At 43.6% G+C, this 25,453-nt stretch overlaps 1 protein-coding gene across 2 annotated transcripts in view; it reads right to left on the bottom strand.

The window, feature by feature from the left end:
- LOC110533532 (zinc finger and BTB domain-containing protein 16-A) overlaps window positions 1-25,453 on the bottom strand; it is a 171,727-nt gene that overhangs the window by 16,908 nt on the left and 129,366 nt on the right. For both annotated transcript variants that reach the window (XM_021617846.3, XM_021617847.3), the window contains exon 5: window positions 2,456-2,626. In XM_021617846.3, the coding sequence (XP_021473521.1) occupies window positions 2,456-2,626 (171 nt within the window). The remainder of the gene's footprint in view (window positions 1-2,455; window positions 2,627-25,453) is intronic.

The raw sequence follows: 25,453 nt of genomic DNA, 5'->3' as shown, positions 1-25,453 counted from the left end.
CCAAGCCATGAGGTGAAGGAATTGTCCATAGAGCTCCAAAACAGGATTGTTTCGAGGCACCGATCTGAGGAAGGGTACCAAAAAATATCTGCAGCATTGAAGGTCCCCAAAAACACAGCGTCCTCCATCATTCTTAAATGGAAGAATTATGGAACCACCAAGACCCTTCTTAGAGCTGGCCGCCAGAGCGCTCAGGACCTCAGACTGGGGCGAAAGTTCACTTTCCAACAGGACAACGACCCTAAGCACACAGCCAAGATAATGTAGGAGGGGCTTCAGGACAAGTCTTTGGATGTCCTTGAGTGGCCCAGACAGAGCTCGGACTTGAACCCGATTGAACATCCCTGGAGAGACCTGAAAGTAGCTGTGCAGCGACACTCCCCATCCAACCTGACAGAGCTTGAGAGGATCTACAGAGAATAATGGGAGAAACTCCCCAAATACAGGTGTGCCAAGCGTGTAGCGTCATACCCAAGAAGACTCGAGGCTGTAATCGCTGACAAAAGTGCTTCAACAAAGTACTGAGTGAAGGGTCTGAATACCTATGTAAATGTGATATTTAAGTTTTTTATTTGTAATAAATTAGCAAATATTTCTAAAAACCTGTTTTTGCTTTGTCTTTATGGGGTATTGTGTGTAGATTGAGGAGGGAATACAACTATTTCATTCATTTTAGAATAAGGCAGTAAAGTAACAAAATGTGGAAAAAGTCAAGGGCTCTGAATACTTTCCTACTGCACTGTATATGTCATTGGTCCTCTCCCGAGGATTGGCGTGAAAACAGAGAAGCAGATGCGGAGGTCCAGTATACAGGACCGCCTCACCTTGTCACTCGCACTAAATCGCTGCACATCGGCTTGCAAATAAGCTGGCTGCGCTCATCTCGCCACCTTCATCTCAAATATTTATCCGTGAGCCGGTGAGCTATATCAGCTCTGACATAGAGACTGTTATTTAAGGTCGCAGACAGACGGCGGAGGATAGAAAGGAAAAAAGAGAAGACGAGAGCGTCCATCCTTTGCAAGTGAAATGGGATTCATTTCCATGTTCTTATATTCTGTCACGGTAACAGGGGCTTTTCCCTAAATCACCTCATCCGCCAGGCTATTTCCCTCTTCAGCCTCGTCCTTCTCACAACTGACAGTATTAACATGGCCTTTACTCACCAACGAGCCAGCCTGGAGGTATATACAGTACCAGCTCCGTTTGATTATGGCATGAATTTATTCAGCAAATGACCAGATCTCTCTGTTTATTCAGCCAGCCATGCAAATAGTGGACTAGGGCAGCAGGTAGCCTAGTGATTAGAGCGTTAGGCCAGTAACCGAAAGGTTGCTGGATGGAATCCCCAAGCTGACGAGGTAAAAATCTGTTTTTTAGTTAACCCACTGTTCCCGGTAGGCCGTTATTATAAATAAGAATTTGTTCTTAATTGACTTGCCCAGTTAAATAAAAGGTTAAATAAAAATAAATATTTTTGAGTCGGGGAACCATTGTAGTGAGTTAGATAATAGGCAACCATGTTCAGAAGCCAAAGCCATGAGCATAATGTGGTGAGACACGTGTTGTTGCCCTGCAGGGCTCTTGAGTCTAAACTGATGCTAGACTACTGAGACATCGCCACTTGTCCAATATACTGTCACCCATGTCTGTCAATGGAACAATCCATCACACCATTATAAGAAATATGGATTCGTTTACAGCTGCTGACCTAAGGAGACTGTGTTGACAACCTTTTCCCTGTCAGTCTTCAGCAGGTCTATGTGTAGCTTTCACTTGTTGCCACATCATTGCAAAAGTATGTTGCCACAGCATAAGTGAAATTATTACCTCACAAATTGTCTAATGTGATGACCAACCTTCTCACAATCGATCTGCAACGTTGTGACAATGTCATTTGTTAGTAGTCAGAGGAGTTTGAGTTGACTGGTTAGTGTGAGAGAACATGAGTAGCCTAAAGAAGTGTGTCCTAGTGCACTAGGATAGAGGGGGAGTTGACACACACTACATAACCAAAATAATGTGGACACCTGCTTGTCAAACATCTCATTCAAAATTAATGGACATTAATATGTAGTTGCCCCCCCCCCCCCTTTGCTGCTATATCAGTCTCCACTCTTCTGGGAAGTCTTTCCACTTCGCGGCTGAGCCGTTGTTGCTCCTAGACGTTTCCACTTCACAATAACAGCACTTACAGTTGACCGGGGCAGCTCTAGCAAACTGTCTCGTTGGAAAGGTGGGATCCTATGAAGGTGCTATGTTGAAAGTCACTGAGGTCTTCAGTAAGGCCATTCTACTGACAATGTTTGTCTATGGCGATTGCATGGCTGTTTGCTCGATTTTATACACCTGTCAGCAATGGGTGTGGCTGAAAAAGCAGAATACACTCATTTGAAGGGGTGTCCACATACTTTGTAGCTGCTACTAGACAGTATGCGTTGCCACTGCCACTGACCTGTGTGCGAGCGAAGGTGACGTTTGAGTGCCGTATGGCTGGGGAAGGTGCGGTTGCACTCGCTGCAGATGTAGCTGCGCACACCGGCGTGGACCTCCATGTGCTGCTGCAGTGCCGGCTGCGCCTGGAAGCGCTTCCCACACAGCAGGCAGAAGATGGCCATGTCCGAGCCTAATGGAGAAAGGGAGGGAGGACAAGGTGAGTTTTCTTTTCTCATTTAGTCTGGTTTGTATCTTCAATTGAGTAGGAGATAATGTCGAGAATAAATCTGACAAAACATAACATGTTGACAGTCCTGTAGTGAAATGACACATCATTCTTGGCCCTACTCCTGAATAAAGACCATTTCCTCTCCGTTCTATGGATATTCAACATTCTTGTTCATTGTACAATGATGTACATTTCTTGAGATCTGTTAGATCATTTATAAAGAAATAAGTATCCTAAACCAAACGAGGTATCGATCATTGTAAAACACCACTGGGAAAAGCACACAGGCTTGAACATTGCAACTGTGATTCCTTACCACAAGAGGTCAGCACCAAGTTGAGAGCAGTGACAAACGATGTGAGCAGTATAACAGGCAGGCTAAGGACTGTTTTAGCATACAGGGAACCGTCAACACAATGGGATGTGCAATGGCCCTGTATCTCATGCTTGGTAGAGGACACTTTAATATGGCTAAGGCCTTCATAAAGGCCACTGAGGATAGGTTTTCTAAACACATTTTTTAAGCACATGAAAAGGTATAAAGATGTGCTTTATATTTCAATTGAGTCTCGAGCCCAACAAGTAGTGTTCATTTTTCTCCAGCAGAGATACAGTCACACACAGGAATACAGCGCGCACATGCACGCACGCACACACACACTTTTCAATTACCAGACTGGGGAAAACTCTGGGGAAAGAGGGAGTGTTTAGAGCTCAGCTTCTATTTCATCAGTCAATAACGCATCTTTGGGGCAAAGCTGCCACTAATTTAAAAATCTATGAGGAGCAGCGGACTCATGTTCATAAACGCACGAGAGGGAGGCCCAGAGACAGCCCTCCCCCTGGATCAATCACTGTCTCCCATCCACACCCAGGAGAGAATGAAAGGGAGAGGGGGAAAAGGGAGGGAGAGCGAGAGAGCGCGAGAGAGCGAGAGAGAGAGATGAGGAAAAGGTAGTCAGAGGAAAATTCAAGCAACCATGTGGGCAGTGAAGAGAGCTATGGGGTAGAGGGAGAGAAAGGTAAAAAACAACAACAACAAGATGAGACAAAACGGGGCCTGTCCTTAAATCTTCTGACAGTGAGGCTGTAACGCTGCTTCTGTGCAAATAAATACTGACAAGACTCCCTTCTGGCTTTCTCTAGCCCTCTTTCTCTAGCCCTCTTTCTCTAGACCTTTTTCTAGACCTCTTTCTCTAGCCCTCTTTCTCTAGCCCTCTTTCTCTAGACCTTTCTCTAGACCTCTTTCTCTAGCCCTCTTTCTCTAGCCCTCTTTCTCTATACCTTTTTCTAGACCTCTTTCTCTAGACCTCTTTCTCTAGCCCTCTTTCTCTAGCCCTTTCTCTAGACCTCTTTCTCTAGACCTCTTTCTCTAGACCTCTTTCTCTAGACCTCTTTCTCTAGACCTCTTTCTCTAGACCTCTTTCTTTAGATTTTTTTCTCCCCCACAACATCTTCTTCTCCCTCTTCTTTTATCAATGAAAAGGGGGCCATTGATTGGGGCCGATTTTCACTGGAATCCCTCCAGGACTTGAGGCACTTAAGGTGGCTTGACTGACAGGCCTTCCTCTCTCCTTTCTCGCTCTAATGTAACAACACAGGGTGCTCTGGAGACAGACAGCACAGTGGTCAGAGCCTGCCCACTACCTCAGGGCTATCACACAAACAATTAATGTCCAGTTGAGAAATGAAAATGGTTTGAGTGGTTTTGGAGGCAAACAGAAACAGGGCAATTGAGGGAATGAGAGAGGTGGGAGATAGTGAGAGAGTGACAAAATTTGAGAAAGAGAGAGGGAGGGAGAAAGGGGGAGAGGAAAACTGCAGGAATGTAAGATCATGGCGGGCCATTGACCTGGGTCTGGGATGAGGTGAGGTCTGGACATGGTAGAAGGAAACACTAATTTAACCCCACCAGATCTGGGTTTAACTACTATTAAAAATAATTTCAAATACTTTAGCTGTGCTCGATTGAGCTTGCCTGTTGCAATGGGACCTATAAAAAGTCCCAAAAGTACAACCACCCAACCTAGCAGGTTTAAGCAAACGCTCAAAGTATTTTACAATTTTGGAATACTACTTGAACCCAGGTCTGAACCCACTTCTCCCATTTCAATGTACAACTACTAGTAATTGCATTCCCCCCACACAATAATAACACTAATATGGCCGTAAAACCCAGACCTGTTTAATGCTGTTAAGTGAATGGCACACAGGAGGGCTGTGTAGGAGAGAGTGTATATGCATACATGACCGTGTGCAGCATGTATGAGTGTGTGTAAGTGTGCGTGCATTAATCCTAATGGCACTGCTCTTGCAGACAGATTGCCCTTTAACCTCTGATATACCTTCACACGCACACACACACGCGCACACACACACACACACACACAACACACACAACACACACACACACACACTAGTGTGATACAGTAACATGTATTCAGTTCTTTGCCTGCACCCTCCAGCACCACAATAGTATACATCCTGCAATATATACATTCACACAAATGGACATAATAGTTCAGCTGTCTTTCTGAGAAGAACCGTGTTTACCATGCTGTTGTGCAAACAAGATGTCAGCTGCAATCTTGGGGTGAGAGAAAATATAAGGGTTGTTGGCTCTTTGTTAAGAGCAAAAGAGAAGAGTACAATTAATCAATATGAACCTCAGTATATGCTGCACTAGTCAAAGTAATAAAAAAGCTCTTTCCTTTTCAAAACATACAAGCTTTCAGAGTCTGTATGTCATGTTTTGAGCGCTTTGCAATTCAATACAGTATTTGAACCCATGACAATTAAATAATACCAGATACTATTTTCTGCTTGGAAGAAAGACATAGGAGGACACAGAGACATTACATAGAGAGATAGAGAGAGCAAGCGAAAGAGGGGGAGAGTGAGAGAAAGGGGTACACACAGAGGTGAACAGACAGTGTCTTTCTCCTGGGCCTCCTGTGTGTTGGGAAAGTGCTGTAGCGCTGATTAGCGTTAACTGGAATGAAGTGCTCCAAAGTGATGCGGCCGGTCCAGTCTTGGGGGGGCGGCAAGGTGAAGGGCTGACAGATGAAGGGAGGTGCAGTGATAAAAAAGGAAGGTGGAAGCAGAGGAAAAAAGTAGCTGACCCGGGTGGTCTATTACAGTGTAAAATTGAGTCGGACCAAAGTGACACCTGAAAAGAGGTGGTGGTGGAGGAGGAAGAGAGGAACGGGGGGGCCACAGTACATCGGGGAGGGGGCTCTGCTCTCGTCTGGATGCTGGGCGGGCGGCGGTGGTTACTTAATGGCCCTGGAGTGGCGGCAGCAGTTATTTAAGCGAAGCCGGACGGGGCCCTTAATGGATAGGCAAACTCCCAGAGAGCCGGTGACACGTCTGTGAGAGGTACAAACAGAGGAGAGAAAAGCTACAGGTGTGCATGCTGGTAGTGGTGGTGGGGCATGGGGCTAGATGCTCTCTGTCTGCCATGGCCTTTCTTCTGTTTGAGGAGAGGAAGTGAAGTAGAAATTGCCCTTGTGTTTAATCCCCATGCATTCTATGAACTCTACCAACACCACCTTCAGAGAGAACATTTTTCTTATTTGTTGCTTTGCAATAAAATTACAGTATTGCTATTAGCAATTTTACTACTGGGTGTCTAGCTGGCTGTCTAGGACAACGCATGAGTCATACAGTAGGTGTGAGCGAAGACTGAAGTCAATTAGCTTCTTTCTCCTCATTCAGCTCCGCAAGGATGATGGCAGCAGCTCTCCCTCCCGCTGCTCTGTCTTCCAACTCAACCGTCTGTCTGCTAGCTGGGTTCTCTTCACCGGTTGCTTTTCAAATGAGCCACTGTATCATTCACAGTTAAATTATGGGAATCGTATGTGAATAGATTTTTCAGTACAGCCACAAAGCCTTGCTGAGGGGGGGTTATTTTGTGTGGATGAAAATATACAGTGTTTGTGTAGGGACTGAACAATGCATCGTATGATGATGTGTGTGTATATATAACAGTGACTAACTGTGTGTATGAGTGGATGACTGGGTGTGTGTGTGTGCGTGCGTGTGTCTGGGGAGAGAGGGAGAGAGAAAGGGATAGAGATAGCAAGAGCATGAGAGCGCACACACAAGGTTGCATTTATGTCAACCTTTCTGTTTCATTTAACCCAAACAAAGAGGGAGATATGAGCCTAATATGATGAGGGTCTTTCGCTGACGCGTTTCACTGCATATTAAATGAGGCTGCACAAACCTGGGTACACACTTATCTAGTCAAAAACCATCAGTGTGACCATTATATTACACCAAGTTTGAATAATCACAATAACACCACAGCTGCCGTCACCATTACCACTTCTAATGGCCTGGTGCTATGGGGATTGGCAGACGTCATTTCATCACTCAGGTTGCTTCCCCTGGTGCCTAGTGCGTGAGGACGTACTAAAATGTAACCAGCCGAGTGTATGCATGACGTGCTGTGGACTTAAGGTCCTCTGCTGATTGTCAAGTGTCCCTGCCTTCAGATGAAATCAATAAAAAAAGAATAAGCTGAACTCACAGAAAGTCTTGGCTTCGACCGTCTGCTTTCACCACTTTCCTTTATGTGAACGGACATGAGCACTAGGCATTTCTAGCCTATGTCTCTACAATGGTGAGGCAGTCCTCGTGTTTCCTGTTGGTGCCACACCTAAATGGATGAGAACTGCTGTCCTGTCCATGGGCGTGTTAGGGTACTAAACACCACAGGGTTAATGAAGCAGAGAGCTCTAGGAACCTGAATATAGGCATTAAATCACCATTAGATCGGGGTTAATTAAGGATCCACATCCCTGTCTTTTACGCCCTGGTCTCACTCATCAACATGTTCCAGCATTTAGATGGCTCCTGCATGGAGAACAACAAAATGTCTGCCTCTTGACTAACACTTTGCTTTTGGTTAAACAATATGGGTATAAAAATGAAGACGCACAACAACAGCAATGGGTGTGGCTGGTAAAAAAATGTGTCACATTAATCATTCCCTTTGATGAATGAGGAATTAATGGGTAAATAAGTACACGAAGTGGGTAGTGTGGTATGGGCAGGCTGGACAAGAAGAGTGTGTTTTGTGAGAGAGGTTGGGTCTGACAGCATGAGGGGAGAGTGAGAGGTCAGAGGGGGCAGCTGTGGCGGGAAAGGTGGGGGTGGGGTAGCGCGAGGGGGCAAGGGTGTGTGCACACAGAGAGGAGGCGTAAATGGGGGCTCTTGACAGCCCGCACTGGGCAGGGGGGACAATGGGTGCCGGCAGGGACTTGCTGAGGGGGACAATGCTGCCAGAGCCTGCCAAGACCGAGACCACAGCAGACCCTGGGCTGCAGTGTGGAGGGAAAGTATTCATACCCATTGACTTATTCTACATTGTGTTAAAGCCTGAATTCTAAATTGATTTCTGGTAGGTTGGTAGGTTCTCCCATCTCAGTTAAGGAACTTTGTAGTTCTGTAAAAGTGGTCATTGGGTTCTTGGTCATCTACCTGACCAAGGTCTTCTTGCCCGGTTGCTCAGTTTGGTTGGACGGCCATCTCTAGGCAGTCTGGGTAGTTCTATATTTGTTCCATTTCCCAATTATAGAAACCAGTGTGCTCTTAGAAACGTTCAACATTCTAGAAATTGTTTTATACCCTTCCTCAGCTATATGCTGCACAATCTCGGAGATCTACAGACAGTTCCTTGGACTTAATGGTATGGTTTCTGCTCTGACATGCACTGTATACTGTGGGACCTTACATAGACAGGTGTGTTTCTTCCTAAATCATGTGGCCACAGGTAGGGCTGTGGCGGTCACAAAATTTTGTCAGCCAGTGATTGTCAAGCAAATAACTGTCGGTCTCACGGTAAATTACCATTAATTAACAAACACATTTAGCATCTCCTGGCTTCCAAAAAAGTATAATAAATCCATGAAATATAGCCTACACCTTCACAATAAATCCATTATTTATTAAAGACATGTCTAAAGAAGCATGATATGTAGAAAATGTAGTCTATTTCAGAAGAAAAGAATAGCATCCTCTGAGTTGTCCTTATGTTATGTCATGATGAGGCTATGGCATATGGTTGTGGGCTACACTAGTTAATTTAGCAGACTTGCTTATAATAAGATTTGCTTATAATTCCGTGACATTATTTTATATTATTTTATAGTGTGAACAGGGAGTGTGAACATGCGGCTATTCTGTGTTGAGCGGTTAACTCAGAAATAGGTATTCCTATATGCTTAATTAAGAGTTTTTAATGTAACTTTAGTTCTACAAACGTCGGGCTATATGTTTAGATTTTTAATACATTGTAAGGCTGCATGATGAGATTCTAATTCTGATTTGTAAAAAGTTGCTTGAAAGGCTCTGCTTTGAGCTCTGCTTTGTTTTTTGTGCAGGCTGTACAACTCCAATATTTTCTAATTCACAATTTCACTAGCACTTGATAATGCCTCGAATCCCCTTTGTGGCCGTAATGCACCCAAAAAATCCATGCCTTTTGCGTCCCCAAGTGCTGCGTTGTGCCCTTCTCCCTGAGTGTGCTGCACAATCGAAAGCATCGCTCATTCACATGGCTCTCCATAACGTGATCGGGTTCTCACAGGCTACAAGTGAAGACAGACACATCGGGGACGCAACTGCGCGTGTCCTTATCCAATTCTAAGGTGCATATTGAAGATATTAGAAGAACTGTACACATTTCCTTTTCGTCAGCCAACAACATGAGTAAGCTTAGCAAACAGCAAAAGCACTAGCCTATGTCAATCTACTATACCCCATAGTACAAAAGTCAACCTATTTTATTCTGTGCGAGAAATAAATAGTCTGGGACAGTTGTGGGAAGCGATAGACCACAAATTAATAAAACCACTAGCATCAAAACATATTTTTTATGCAATGTGGCTGACGTAACAGATCAGGAAGTTTAGCTTAAAATGTTGCTAAAGTATAAGGCTATTTCTTCACATTATAAGCGCAGTTCGGCTTTTCACCCCTTGTAAAGCGGATTAATGTGCTTAATTTTAAGAAGTTATTTGGCCACTTTAGTTGTAATACAAACCTTCTTAAAAACATTTAGGCCTATGGGCTACATAAGGTGTGCTATGATTGGAAAAAGTTGCAGAAAAAGGCATTGTTTCTTATGCTGGGCATCATTCACAAGTGATGTACATGTTCTTCTGGCGCCGACAGAGATGGCCGCCTCGCTTCGCGTTCCTAGGAATCTATGCAGTTTTTTGTTTTTTTACGTGTTATTTCTTACATTGGTACCCCAGGTAATCTTAGGTTTCATTACATACAGTCGGGAAGAACTACTGAATATAAGAGCAACGTCAACTCACCACCAGCACGACCAGGAATATGACTTTCCCGAAGCGGATCCTGTGTTCTGCCTTGCACCCAGGACAACGGAATGGATCCCAGCCTGCGACCCAAAACAAAGACGTCATAAAAGAGGGAAACGAAGCGGTCTTCTGGTCAGGCTCCGGAGACGGGTACATCGCGCACCACTCCCTAGCATACTACTCGCCAATGTCCAGTCTCTTGACAACAAGGTTGATGAAATCCGAGCAAGGGTAGCACTCCAGAGGGACATCAGAGACCGTAACGTTCTTTGCTTAACGGAAACATGGCTCACTCGAGAGACGCTAACGGAATCGGTGCAGCCAGCTGGTTTCTTCACGCATCGCGCCGACAGAAATAAACATCTTTCTGGTAAGAAGAGGGGCGGGGGGGTATGCCTTATGATTAACGAGACGTGGTGTGACCACAACAACATACAGGATCTCAAGTCCTTCTGTTCACCGGACTTAGAATTCCTCACAATCAAATGTTGTCCGCATGATCTACCAAGGGAATTCTCTTTGATTATAATCACAGCCATATATATTCCCCCCCCCATGCAGACACATCGATGGCCCTAAACAAACTTTATTTGACTCTTTGCAAACTGGAAACCACATATCCTGAGGCTGCATTCATTGTAGCTGGGGATTGTAACAAGGCTAATCTGAAAACGAGACTCCCTAAATTGTATCAGCATATCGATTGCGCAACCAGGGCTGGTAAAACCTTGGATCATTCCTATTCTAACTTCCGTGACGCATATAAGGCCCTCGCCCACCCTCCTTTCGGAAAAGCTGACCACGACTCCATTTTGTTGCTTGCTGCCTACAGACAGAAACTAAAACAAGAAGCTCCCGCGCTCAGGTCTGTTCAACGCTGGTCCGACCAATCTGATTCCACGCTTCAAGACTGCTTTGATCACGTGGATTGGGATATGTTCCGCATTGCGTCCAACAACATTGACGAATACGCTGATTCGGTGTGCGAGTTCATTAGAAAGTGCATTGATGATGTCATTCCCATAGCAACGATTGAAACATTCCCAAACCAGAAACCGTGGATTGATGGCAGCATTCACGTGAAACTGAAAGCGCAAACCACTGCTTTTAACCAGGGAAAGGTGACCGGAAACATGACCGAATACAAACAGTGTAGCTATTCCCGCCGAAAGGCAATCAAACAAGGTAAGCGTCAGTATAGAGACAAAGTAGAGTTGCAATTCAACGGCTCAGACACAAGAGGTATGTGGCAGGGTCTACAGTCAATCACAGATTACAAAAAGAAAACCAGCCCCGTCACGGACCAGGATGTCCTGCTCCCAAGCAGACTAAATAACTTTTTTGCCCGCTTTGAGAACAATACAGTGCCACTGACACGGCCCGCAACCAAAACATGCGGACTCTCCTTCACTGCAGCCGACGTGAGGAAAACATTTAAACGTGTCAACCCTCGCAAGGCTGCCGGCCCAGACGGCATCCCCAGCCGCGCCTTCAGAGCATGCGCAGACCAGCTGGCTGGTGTGTTTACGAACATATTCAATCAATCCTTATCCCAGTCTGCTGTTCCCACATGCTTCAAGAGGGCCACCATTGTCCCTGTTCCCAAGAAAGCTAAGGTAACTGAGCTAAACGACTACCGCCCGTAGCACTCACTTCCGTCATCATGAAGTGCTTTGAGAGACTAGTCAAGGACCATATCACCTCCACCCTACCTGACACCCTGACCCACTCCAATTTGCTTACCGCCCAAATAGGTCCACAGACGATGCAATCTCAACCACACTGCCCTAACCCATCTGGACAAGAGGAATACCTATGTGAGAATGCTGTTCATCGACTACAGCTCAGCATTAAACACCATAGTACCCTCCAAACTCGTCATCAAGCTCGAGACCCTGGGTCTCGACCCCGCCCTGTGCAACTGGATACTGGACTTCCTGACGGGCCGCCCCCAGGTGGTGAGGGTAGGTAACAACATCTCCACCCCGCTGATCCTCAACACTGGGGCCCCACAAGGGTGCGTTCTGAGCACTTTCCTGTACTCCCTGTTCAACCAAAACTGCGTGGCCATGCACGCCTCCAAATCAATCATCAAGTTTGCGGAAGACACTACAGTGGTAGGCTTGATTACCAACAACGACGAGACGGCCTACAGGGAGGAGGTGAGGGCCCTCGGAGTGTGGTGTCAGGAAAATAACCTCACACTCAACGTCAACAAAACAAAGGAGATGATTGTGGACTTCAGGAAACAGCAGAGGGAGCACCCCCCTATCCACATCGATGGGACAGTAGTGGAGAGGGTAGTATATCACTAGCCACTATCAAATATATCACTGGCCACTTTAAACAATGCTACTTAATATAATGTTTACATACGCTACATTACTCATCTCATATGTATATGTATATACTGTACCCTATATCATCTACTGCATCTTTATGTAATACATGTATCACTAGCCACTTTAAACTATGCCACTTTGTTTACATACCCTACATTACTCATCTCATATGTATATACTTTACTCGATACCATCTACTGCATCTTGCCTATGCCGTTCTGTACCATCACTCATTCATATATCTTTATGTACATATTCTTTAACCCTTTACACTTGTGTCTATAAGGTAGTAGTTGTGGAATTGTTAGGTTAGATTACTCGTTGGTTATTACTGCATTGTCGGAACTAGAAGCACAAGCATTTCACTACACTCGCATTAACATCTGCTAACCATGTGTATGTGACAAATACATTTGATTTGAATATATAATTCACAAGTGATAGGCTAATATTGTCACCCATCAGAATGTTCTTGATTTCATCTTGTCTTTACATGTGTGACATTTGTTTTGATTTAGAATCATTATCATGCATCTGTATTGAAACGGGGCAGTGGGAAAAATACATATGTATTTAAATAACGGATGGAGGACACTTTTCCTGATGATTTATATTTATGCCAGCCAAGTAGGTAGGCTATACTCCTGTTGTAAATATAAGCAATGTGCTTATTATTAGAAAAGTTAAGAAATAAATATAGTAGGCCTAGCCTATAGAAAGCTGATGGGATCCTTTTAATTAGCGGCCATCACTCTGTTTTCTCACGGAATTGCATAGCCTAGAAATGTTGCACAACATGAGCTCATGGGCTCTCATGAAGTGTTTGATTCGATTTTCAAATACATTTGCATTGATGTTTGAGTGATTAGAGGGACAATAGAGTGCCAAGTACCAGGAAGTTAGCAAGTTTGGTAGGCTACTAATGACCAGCAGCAGCAGCAGAGCTTGGAGAAGCCTAATTACTGTGACTAAACAGTCATGTGGAATTTGACTACCTTTATGACTCGTGACCGCCGGTGTGGCGGTAATACAGTCCCTGCAACAGCCCTTGCCACAGGTGGTCTCCAATCAAGTTGTGGAAACATCTCAAGGATGATCAAAGGAAATAGGATGCACCGGAGCGTAATAGCAAGGGGGTGTGAATACTTAGGTAAATTAAATATTTCTGTATTTAATTTTCAATACATTTGCAAACATCTCTAAAAACATGTTTTCACTTTGTCATTAAAGAGTATTGTGTGTAGATGGGTGAGAAAAAATTATCAATTGAACCCATTTTGAATTCAAGCTGTAACACAACAAAATGTAGAATAAGTCAAGGGGTATGAATACATTCTAAATGCAATGTAGATACCAATATATTTCCCCTCCTATTCAACACATTGAAGAGTTTAAAAATCAAGAGTAGAATCTCCACAGCAGTTTAACAAAGATACCCATTTTCTCTACTACACCCCGTGAGGGGAAGCTCAGCATCGAAAGCCTCCATGACCTTTTCATTTCCACGGTAACCTGACGCATGGTGAAAACCAACCATTGAGGGGTCTTATGTCTGAGACAAGCAAAGCTGAAGGAGAGGGCATGATAAAAATCACCTCCGTCCCTCTTGTCTATAGAGCTCTGGTCAAACGTAGTACACTATGTAGGAAAGTGTTTCATCTGGGATGTACCCTCCATCTCACCTCAGTCACCTACACAGATCATAGTCATATTTGGACTGTGGGGCTGTGCGGACTCAGTAGGTGAGGTGGGTCGAGAGGAACCAGTGACCAGAGGGATGCTGTGAAGTAAACTGTGTCTACTGTCTAGCTCCCAGCAGTCTCTCTGTCTGAGGCCAAACAAGGCGGTATGGCGGCACTGGAAACATGCAGCAACACAACATGTCATAGAGAGGTTGGTGACACACAGAGATTCTGAACAATGGAGGAACATGGTGAGCTAATTGATGCAAATTGCTAATAACTATTTTAATACTAGCGCACACACACATATAGAGGAAAAGGGCAGAGCGATCTAATCCCTGAGAGTGGCCTGGCATATCAGTGGCACCAGGCCTGGACGACAGGTCTGGAACGGAATACAGAGAAGATAAGAGGGAGAGAGAGAGAGGGAAATATATAGAGAGGAAAGGAGAAACAGAAACAGAGAGAGAGAGAGAGAGAGACACAGAGAAAGAGAAAGAGAAAGAAAAAGAGCTGCACAGGCTAATTCATTCAAAACGCCTCACTGGCTTTGACAAGAAACGCAAAGAAAAGAGTCTCAGTGAATTGTTTATTGATCGAACGGGAGAGAGGGTGAGGATGAGAGAGCGAGAGAGAGATAATTAGATCTACATGCAATGAATAAATATCCATTGCCGGAATATAATGATCTGTGAAAAACAGACATCCAATCAAATGATAGGCTTGCTGTATTTACAATAATGCAATATGGTTTCTCTAAAACGCAATCGAACACGATGTTGATCAAATAATACATGAGACCTTAAAGCAGGGGTCCCCAACTACATTTGCCCCAAATTGGAGGTGTCATAATATCCATAAAACCTAGTGGTCAAACAGTTCCAATTGTTTTTCCACCATTCATTTTTCCCATAGGGATTTTTAGAAACACTTAAAATAAGGTCTATTTCATGTAGATTCGGCTCTGTTTACTCTCAGATTCGAAAAAGTACACATCATGCAAGACTATAAATCACTGCAAGTTCCTGCACATCATCTCTAGCTGACACCTATGCTAACAGGTATTGTATCAATGTAAAACTTGCACAGGAGAGTTCACAGAATTGTCAATTACAGGAATTTTGCCAATTTATTAATGACTAAATGTAGCTAACATTAGATAGTTAATCCAGAGATTCTTATCTTTGCCTCGATTCGGCAGTCTCGTTCAGATCATCATGGCATTTGTAGTTCTTTATGATAGCCACATTAGCAGATAATTAGGGGGGGGGGGGGTAAATACAGGTGAATATATTGATAAAAGTAACTTTGTCCTAGCAAGATGGATATGGTTAACATCACGCCAGGGTAAACCTACATGAAACACAGCCTTTATGTGTTTCTAAAATCCCCTATGGGAAAATTGAACGGTGGAAAAACTATTGGAACCATTTCCTCTTTTTGCCGCTAGTTTTTATGGGTATTATGACTCATACGGTGGTACTCTATTCAGTCGCGTGTCAAATATAGTACCACAGTTTTCTTGAGGGGACGGTCCGGGGGCCGGAACATAATTGAACAAACAATAATTTCAAACCGTGATTACATTGGGATACAATCACATATGCCTCTATTTATGAGTGGGAATACTTTGGAACATATTTCCTAAATTAAAATCATTGAGCTAATTTCCTGGGGATTTTACAGTCCAAAGCCCCCCCCCCCAAAAAAAAAAAAAAAGTGGTGTGGTGGAAAAAGTACTAAAATGTCATACTTGAGTAAAAGTAAAGATACATTTAATAGAAAATAAAAGTTACCCAATAAAAAATTAAATATAAAAAAGTGAAAGTTACCTAGTAAAATACTACTTGAGTATAAGTCAAAAAGTATTTGGTTTTAAATACACTGAAGTATCAAAAGTAAATGGAATTGCTAAAATATACTTTAAGTATCACATGTAAAAGTATGAATAATTTATAATTCTTTAAATTATGCAAACCAGACGGCACAATTTGTATATATTTATGGATAGCCAGAGGCACACCAACACTCAGACATTCATTTCTAAATGAAGCACTTGTGTTCCTGTCAAAATGTAATGAGTACTTTTGGGTAGCAGGGAAAATGTACATTATTTTGAAAAAGTACATTATTTTGAAGTGTGAAGTGTGAATGAAGTGAAGTAAAAGTAAATGTTGTCAAAAATATAAATAGTAAAGTACAGATACCACAAAAAATGACTTAAGTAGAACTTTAAAGTATTTTTACTTAAGTACTTTACACCACTGCTTAAAAGGAACCTGTCAGCGAATAGAACCTTCATTCTCTCCAGCTCAAAAAGACTAGACAGTGTAACCAACACACCCAGAGAAACTACCATGTCTGCATACAAAGCACAATTGTCAATGTGCTGTGTGGTGCCATCCATGCCAATAACAGTGAGTGATAATTCACACGTCGGTGTGTCATGAAGCAGGCAACGTGAGATGAACCGTTCACCAGTTAGATTAATGTCACCAGATGCCAGACTAGATGCCAAATTAATTACCCAGAAATAATGTCAGGGAACCATATGGTAGCTCAACTGTCCATTTAGTTGACAGGGGAAACATCTATATCCCGGGAAGGTTCATCACTCGTATTGGTCTTCCTTGTGAGATACACTAGATAAGGATTTGATATGTTTAAGGTACAGGTCATATATTAATCATTCAAGAACTTTCCCCAATATTCAGACTTTGACTGCTTTTGTTTGTTGTTGACAGACAGGGTTTTGTCTGGCATCTATTTATATTACATAATGGTCTGTTCTGGGCCATACCACCTTCCCTATATGCAGGGGGTGTCAACTGTCAAGTTTAGATTGCGGGCCTCTTGATACATCTGCCCTGTGCTGACTGACAGAGCTCTTAAAGACCATAAATGCTGACGGATAGAGCTCTTAAAGTTCATAAACGGCATATGTAGATAATTTTCGACATCAGCAGGCCGTGTATCAGAGAAAGAGTTGGGTTGTGGGGGACATGCGCCTTTAAGATAATATAATTTACAGTGCACAGACGGCCCTTGCCTTGGTCCTGCGGATCGTTTACAAAGCAGAGGACCGTGCCCCCCCCCCCTTTCCCAATCCCACAAATCCGATTTAAATCAGACAACTTGCGCAGTGTGGCTTGAAGTAAGAAAAAGGATAATTAGTAAACAGAGAGCTACTCGGCGGCTTCATTGGCATTCGCGCCGGGTTACTGTGTCGCATTTAAAATGCAGTCTGATGAAGTCTACAAAATCAAACCATTTGTTACTCCTATTGAGGAGGCTTCGGGCCACTGGCAATTAAATTGGAATTAGTGCGGGGGAATGAGATACGGCAGATTCATACCAAGGAGGGGAAACTGTCTGGAAGATGTCTGGAACGCATTCAAGTTTACAGTGGCCAAGGCTCAGATTGTAAATCATTTGGTTTATTTTGTCTATTTCCGCGGTGGCCGCCTCTGTCACCATACCCCACGTCATCACTCTTCTTGTTTGCTTTGTTGTCCTTCTGTTTAGGTTCTGAGAGAAATTCACCCATGTCTATCATAGTCTTGTTTTCTATATACAAATAAACAAGCCCATGATGTATTATTCCTAAGAAATAGACATGTAGAGTACTAAATCCTAATGTAGGGTTGACAGCAATACAGACATTACGTCACACAGGGACGGAACTAGATCAACAGGCTGCCACTCATATGTGGGTTGACCAGTTTATCATACTCACTGATATTCACATAAGTGTAGCGTGTGTCTATGTACTTCCATAGGAATGGGAGCGCATGTGTTTGTATGTTTTTCCTTTGCATGTGACCAAACAGCTTGTGTTTACTGTGCATTTGTGTCCATCTGTGTGTGCATCTGTGCGTCCGCTTTGAATGGAAAAGAGGAAGTGAGAGAGAGATGCCATTTGCTTTGCCACAGCTGATTGGGCACAGTGGAGAAGGGATGGGGCTAACTACGGGAGATAGAGCCCGCTGGCCAGCGAGGGAGTCCGGGGAGGGACAATCATTTGTGCCAGGTGTGATATCCCTCCTAAATATCTCAGACTAATGTTCCTACTGACCCAGTAAGGCCAGCAGGCCAGTCTCTTTTTATTGGTATGTAACTGTTATGAAAGTTGCATTGTCAATTTGTTTTGTATTTAAAAGCCACTTTAAACGTGTACATGACACTGTCACAACATTTCCCCATGGGGACAATAAAATCAGTAAAGGAGAGAGGGACGGGGATGGACGGGGGTGAGAGAGATGTGAGATAAACGGAGTACAAATGAGAAGGAACAGCTCATGCAGTACAGCTGTCTTCCACAGAGCTCGCCTGGCTGGCCAGGGCAACTGGGCCAATGGTTGCCAAGGGTGTCGATGCTCACAGTCTCCTCATTGGCCACAAGCAATGGGCATTTACAATATAGGGCGTTGTTCAGGTGGGCGGCCAGTAGGGGTCCCTGTGACTGATTGGTCAAAACTTGTGGTTGTAAAAACTTTTCTATATAAAAAAATGTTGAACCTTTATTTAACTAGGGAAATCAGTTAAGAACAAATTCTTATTTACAATGATGGCCTACCAGGGAACAGTGGGAACTGCCTTGTTCAGGGGAAGAATGACTGATTTTTACCTTGTCAGCTTGGGGATTCAACCCAACAACCTTTCGGTTAGTGGCCCAACGCTCCAACCAGTAGGCTACCAGCCGCCCCAAAAGTGTCTGGTCTATCATTAAGGGGGACAGCTAATAATGTAATCAATGTATAAATTCATCTTGTGGCAAAAAAATGTAGACTTTTTTGGGGACAATTGCACTTATATTTTAAATAACTACACTACTTTGTAGTAGCTTATATAATTTAGGTTACATACATTAATGTCATATAGCATTGTCAAATGTAATTCAGAACTATGAGGTGATTATGCATTCAGTTAAAAAATCCTTTGTATTTCTAGTCATGTTGTTTGGTATTGGGAACATCCTACAGTATTACTCTTCATTCACATAATCCCACTCCACTGTCCAAATAGTGTGTTTGACAACATTATCGTTTGTGTGTTTGTGTTTTCCCATCAGGATCAAATGCAAAAGTGCTATTCAATTAAATCCATTACTGTGAAAAACATTGTAAAGATTGAAATAAATGACGCTGTTCACTTGGATGACAAACTGCCACAGTGAAAATGAATTTGCACAGACAAGTCATTTGTAGGTCCGGTGTTTTAAAATACTCAATTGTCTGTCCCATGTTTGTATGCGGTTTTATTATTTTTGACATTGTTTGCAAACTGATATGTGACACGTATTTATGCCAAATAAGAATCTTGTTTTTTTCATAGCTAAACAGGTGGGGCTCAAAACAGGTGGGTCACCACAGTTCTACTACTCCAACTATCCTCCACTTTCAGCGCCTGTAGTGAATTTGTACATAGGCCAGTAGCTTCACAACCAATCAGTGGTTCACCCATCACCGCACAGTGAGAGATTTAGCTGTAATCCATACAAATTATGGGTTGGGGGACTAAAATCCCCCTCCCCCTCTGTTGGTCTCTGTTGGGCATTACTGTGGCTGGCTGTGCTGTAGTCATTAACACGCTTAAAGTGCAGAAAAAAAACATTCCTATTGCTTCTTTTCCCTATTCCATTGCCTTTTTCCCTTGGTCTGACTGGTTGATAATCTGGCTGGGAGCGGAACAGAGCAACCCCCCTCTCTGCATTGGAATTCACTCTGCTTCTTGCCATGATTTATTCCCAGTGGCCATCTGGACAGTGGACAGATAATGTGTCCAGGGCTCTGAATGAGTCATAGGTCATAGGCTCTTAGGCTTGACCTCTTACATCCCTGATCTTTACACTTTTGGTCTTTTGCTGTGGCCAAATGACCGGAGCTAGGCCCCCCCTTACTTTATCCCTCCCTCCCTCCCTCCCCTCTCTCTCTCTCTCTGCCGACATGGTCTTTCCCAGTGGACAAAAGGCTTTCAGCGCCTTTCTACGGTCACCCCCCCCCCCCCCAGTCCTCCCCCTTCAACCTCTAGTCCCATCTGACAGGAACGGAGTTTGTTTTGTTTTCTGAGACGCGGGGGAAACTAACGAAAAGAGGCCTAAAGCTGCACGGCTAGAAAAACAGGGGTTTTGGATGGGAGGGGGTTAGGGTGGTGTTGAGTTGGTGTGTGTGTGTGTGTGTGTGTGGGGGGGGGGTTAGGGTGGTGTTGAGTTGGTGTGTGTGTGTGTGTGGGGGGGGGTTGAGTTGGTGTGTGTGTGTGTGTGTGTGTGGGGGGGGGTTAGGGTGGTGTTGAGTTGGTGTGTGTGTGTCGGGGGGGGGGGCGGGGGGGGGGTTGAGTTGGTGTGTGTGTGTGTGTGTGTGTGGGGGGGTTAGGGTGGTGTTGAGTTGGTGTGGGGGGGGGGGCGGGGGGGGTTGAGTTGGTGTGTGTGTGTGTGTGTGTGTGGGCGGGGGGGGGGTTAGGGTGGTGTTGAGTTGGTGTGTGTGTGTCGGGGGGGGGGGGGGGGGGGGTGTTGAGTTGGTGTGGAGATTGCTGCAAATTAAAAAAACAAAGTTAATCAAATCTGAATGCAATGGCAGAAGCATGGCCAAATGACTTCTAAATATAAAGATTTTTGGTATAATGGGTCTTGCATGCTTCTCCCCAGCTTAATGTAGGCCTTTGTGGGTCTGTTCGAGGAAATGGCGGGCAGAGCAGAAGTCTGAGGGTGTTACAGTACAAGTATCCCTTTTGTTGGCATTTCAGGTTAAGGTCGATGTACATTTCCAACCTCGCGGCCCAGGAAATGAATGCCGTTTCGAGATCAACTGTTGAGCCTACATAACTCCAGAAATTGGGAGCCCTTGACATTATAGTGCTACACTGTCCTGTTTTTCCGGTGTAAACAACTGAATAAAATGTGAAATACGAGGATCCATTTTGTTTCGTTGCTAGCTGCCTCAAGATTGCAGTTAAAGCACGCACAGACGCACAGACAGACAGACAGACAGACAGACAGACAGACAGACAGACAGACAGACAGACAGACAGACAGACAGACAGACAACTGCACTGGTTCGAGCCACTGCCCTGTCTCTCCTAATGGTTGACAGAAGGTTGACCGTCTCAATTAGGTTGGGGGCCATTTTGCTAATGATCTCTGAAACATGTTGATTTGGAGGGTGGTCTGGCCCTGACCTTGAAGCCAAACACCAAACGGCACAACGCTCAAAAAGTATTTTTAGACGAACTGAGTGTCACTCAAGCTGCAGAATCGGGGAAGAGGGCCCTGGGGGAGGGGGGAGTTGGAGGGGGGAGCGCTTTTGAAGAGCTAATACAGCAGTCCACCTCAATCTGTCCAACCTTTTAATTCGATTAGAAAGGAAATTGATTTTGGTTGGCTCTTGGCGGCCACAAGACCAGTTGCTCGCTCTCTCACACACACAAAGCCACACGTGTGTGTGTGCGAAGCCTATACACATGCACTCACACGTTGAAATGGTTGATGGAAAACAAAATAATTGAAGTGGGTTTGCCAGGATGTTGTGAATGTATTCATTCTTCTCAGAACTACATTTGGCGTTATTGGACAAAGCTGGAGAAGAGGCAGTCGAGGCGGAGCGCAGGCTTTCAAAGATGATGTGTGTACATTACATAGAGATCAATGTGCTTTGAGGGACTCAAAAGAAGCAGCACACACACACACACACACACAGTCAGTTTATGATTCACTCATTTAATGTGTGTGTAATCTAATGAATGTATTTCTTTATATTAGAGGAGACACTCATCGTCGTCTATCCATGGGAGAGAACATCTGTCAGTCTGACAACACGCAGGGAATTCATCTAAAACAGAAGTCACTATCAACCATCTCATCTACAACCATCTATCTCAAATCAGCACAGGCTTACAGCATGAGTGACGACGGTCTGGCAAGAATTCTGTCTCGTAGTGACTGACGAGATCTTTGTATTACTGGGACTAAGAACAAGTCTGACTATACTTGGCCTTCTACTGTAGGTTTTAACGTGTAATCGCATAGCCTTGTCGTTGCTATGTGTTAACCACGTAACTGAAGCACAATAGAATAACACAGCCTCCGCGAGCTAGGTCGCTTTGACCTTCAGGTTCTGTTGGTTTGTTCTATTACACGCTCCCTCCGAAAACACGAATCAGGACACTAACAAGATTTAATAAGCCTGCCGATGTTGGTATAATGTTAAATATGGCTATGGAAAAGGAATATCAATTTGATTTAATTTCATATCAACTTGATGACTGATTAGAAGTAAGAATCTCAGTTATTGAGTGTTCAGCATCAGATTGTTCTTGAGGAAAGTTTTTCTTTGTCTATTAAAAAAGGACGATAAGTTGTTATTGTTGCATTCAGCTGTGATTTAGAATTAATTAAAGGAGAACCTTCACACTTTGAATGGCAAGTAATGGTAATTATGTTGGAGACAAACCAACAAATGTCCAGAGGCATTAGTCTCACTGTGTGCGTGCGCTAGACGGACATCCATGCCTCCTGCCTATCAAGACAATGTGAACAGGCAAGGATCCCAGCCCGTCTAGTCTACCAACTTATCCATCGTACCCAGAAGTTTCTCAATGATCTGCCAAATATACAGGAATTATCATGCACAGTGTGAACTGACAAACATCGGCTTGTTGGAAGTGCACTTTAAAATCAATAATGCCAGCCAGATCCTATCAGAAATGGTATTATGGCCGATTAAGATCTTCTCTTCGCTGTGAAGTTACAAGGCAGTCGACTTCACATTCAAAGGTAGTTCAATTAGTCATTTGCAGCGCAGAGCGTCTGGCAGCCCAGAGTAAAGAGGCATGTTTCAAAGGGATATCAAAGTGAATCGAGAGACTCTGTGAGGCAAAGAGACCCTGTCAAGAACATAGTCACAGTTTCGCATCAAAATTAGCAACAAGTATGGTAATCTAGAACTGATAACACCATCGTAGGCCTGGAGTTTAGAGGGGCGGTTTCTGAGTAACCTTGTATGTAATCCTCATTCATTGCCTATACCCTTAGACAGGTGACATATATAAAGGACCATGGGCTTCTAATAATGCCTATTGCAAGTCTGAATGCAGATTAATAGTGCACACAATAAAACGCACAATAAATTCATTCCAAAAACCGTGTCCTCCGATTATTCATAGATATGTGCTACGGGATGGAAAATCTGAAAAAAATTGATCCTGCAGGATAATCATCTAACAGTAATGATAGCCACAATTTATTTATTTTTTACAATAGAGTCATTTTTTTTTAAATCACAGAAAAACTTGCTAAAAGGAAAGAGACTGGTCAGAAAGAAAACCTTATGGCCATTATACAGTTCATAACTAGCTGTGTGTAGTTCAGCTAACTGCCTCTGACCACCAGGGGGAGCTCTTCTGACAACCACCCCACAGTGTTCTCAGTGTCTCAACACTCGGCTCCACAAGTGAAGCTAACGCAGTCAGGGGGAAGTCCTCAAATGACCTCACAAAGTGGGAACAGGCCCCAGAAATCCTCTTTTTTTGAATGTTTCAACTTTACTACAGCTGTAATGTGTACAATTAAGATACGGATCAGTGCCTGAAGATTATAGAAAGTAGGTTTAGGGGGGGCTCAGGAGTTGGTTGTGTTGCACAAAAAGTCACTCAGAGAACATGAAAAGACCAGATTACCCCAGTCAATGAATGAGTTACTACTCTGCTGAAGCCTCAAAACACAAAGAGGAGGAATGGGGATAATTGAATCGGCCTTGTATTGGAAACATCGTTCAGACAGAGATATAGGTGACATAGCTCAAAGCCCAACCTCAGAGATGTTTACAGCAGTTATGACATACATTCATTTAGCGTTTAGGGTGATAAGAAGCACCTGCTGCACATTGTTTGTGTTCCCTACAAATGCTGTTTTGAATGAAATAGTGTGTACCTACACACTGAAGAAGGCTGCAAGCGCAAAACATGTGTACGCTACCCCTGCAGTAAAAAAAATGAAATACATATGAAGTAAGCTTTATGCATCTTTTGGACCCGTCACACATTGTTATTTATCCGACTCAACCACCAAACCTGTCGCTCTGACGTTTGTCTCTCCATCCTCCGACACCTCTCAGTGAAATGCTACAGTATATGTACAGTCAGTCAGTCAGTGCTACTTTGAGTCCACTCAGACGACCACAGTGTGGGTCTCCCTTCTATCTCCTGCCTCCCCCTGCAGCTGGCAGTCTTCTCTCCCAGCGGCCAGTATATCAGCCTGACAGACCCCAGGAAATTAAGAGGAGAGAGCCTGCTATCGCCTGGCCAGAGTAGCTGCTATAAATCGCCAGACTTTTCAGGGAGTTTGCAGCAGCCCCAAACCTTGTAGGTCTGCTTGGATATACTGTGCATTCGGAAAGTATTCAGACCCCTAGACTTTTTCCACATTTTGTTACGTTACAGCCTTAATCAAATATGTATTAAATGGTTTCATTCCTCATCAATCTACACACAATACCCCATAATGACAAAGCAAAAACAGTTTTTATATTTTTTGGGTGTGTGCTTAGGGTTGAACCTTCGCCCCAGTCTGAGGTCCTGCGCGCTAGGCTTCCTCCAGACATGACGCTTGGCATTCAGGCCAAAGAGAATCTTGGTTTCATCTTACCAGAAATCTTGTTTCTCATGGTCTGAGTCCTTTAGGTGTCTTTTGGCAAACTCCAAGCGGGCTGTCATGTGCCTTTTACTGAGGAGTGGCTTCAGTCAGGCCCCTTTACCATAAGTATGACAAAATACAACTTTTTACTTTTTTAATTACATTGGCAACTAGTTTATAATAGCAATAAGGCACCTCAAGGGTTTGTGGTATATGGCCAACATACCATGGCTAATGGCTGTATGCAGGCACGTCGTGCATAAGAACAGCCCTTAGCCGTGGTATATTGGCCATATACCACACCCCGAGGTGCCTTATTTGCTCAGATATAAAACACACTACCTTCCACATAAAGTAATATTGTTAAAGGTGCAATATGTAGAAATCTCTCCGCCATTTCCTGATTGCTACAATTCTAAGTTTGCCGAATATCAGTTCATGTAACAAATCAAGCAAATGTACAGTATAATGATACTATCTAAACCGCTGTGAAATATCTTTCCAATAACCAAAATATTGTATTTTCAGCTTGTTTGAGGTTGGTGTACAAAACCGAAAGTAAAAGATGAAAAAAAAAAACTTAAGTAAGGGAAGCATAGAAATGGCACACATAGAACAGATCTACCACTTCTTAGACATGCATTCAATGAGAATGACAGCTCCATAACTCACATTTCTATGTGAATTTGGTCGGGTCGCCCAAAAAGTTGCAATATATTACTTTTCCAACTACTTCCAACACGGATTAAGTACTCATGCATGTCAATTAACTGCAAAATGTTCAGGATACAACAATCTTAGCAAGG

This window comes from Oncorhynchus mykiss, chromosome 10 (assembly GCF_057628025.1).
Source record: "Oncorhynchus mykiss isolate SJ-2025 chromosome 10, ASM5762802v1, whole genome shotgun sequence".
Classification (NCBI taxonomy): domain Eukaryota; kingdom Metazoa; phylum Chordata; class Actinopteri; order Salmoniformes; family Salmonidae; genus Oncorhynchus; species Oncorhynchus mykiss.
The sequence above is the reverse complement of the archived record's forward strand: the minus strand, read 5'-3'. Positions and strand labels throughout refer to the sequence as shown.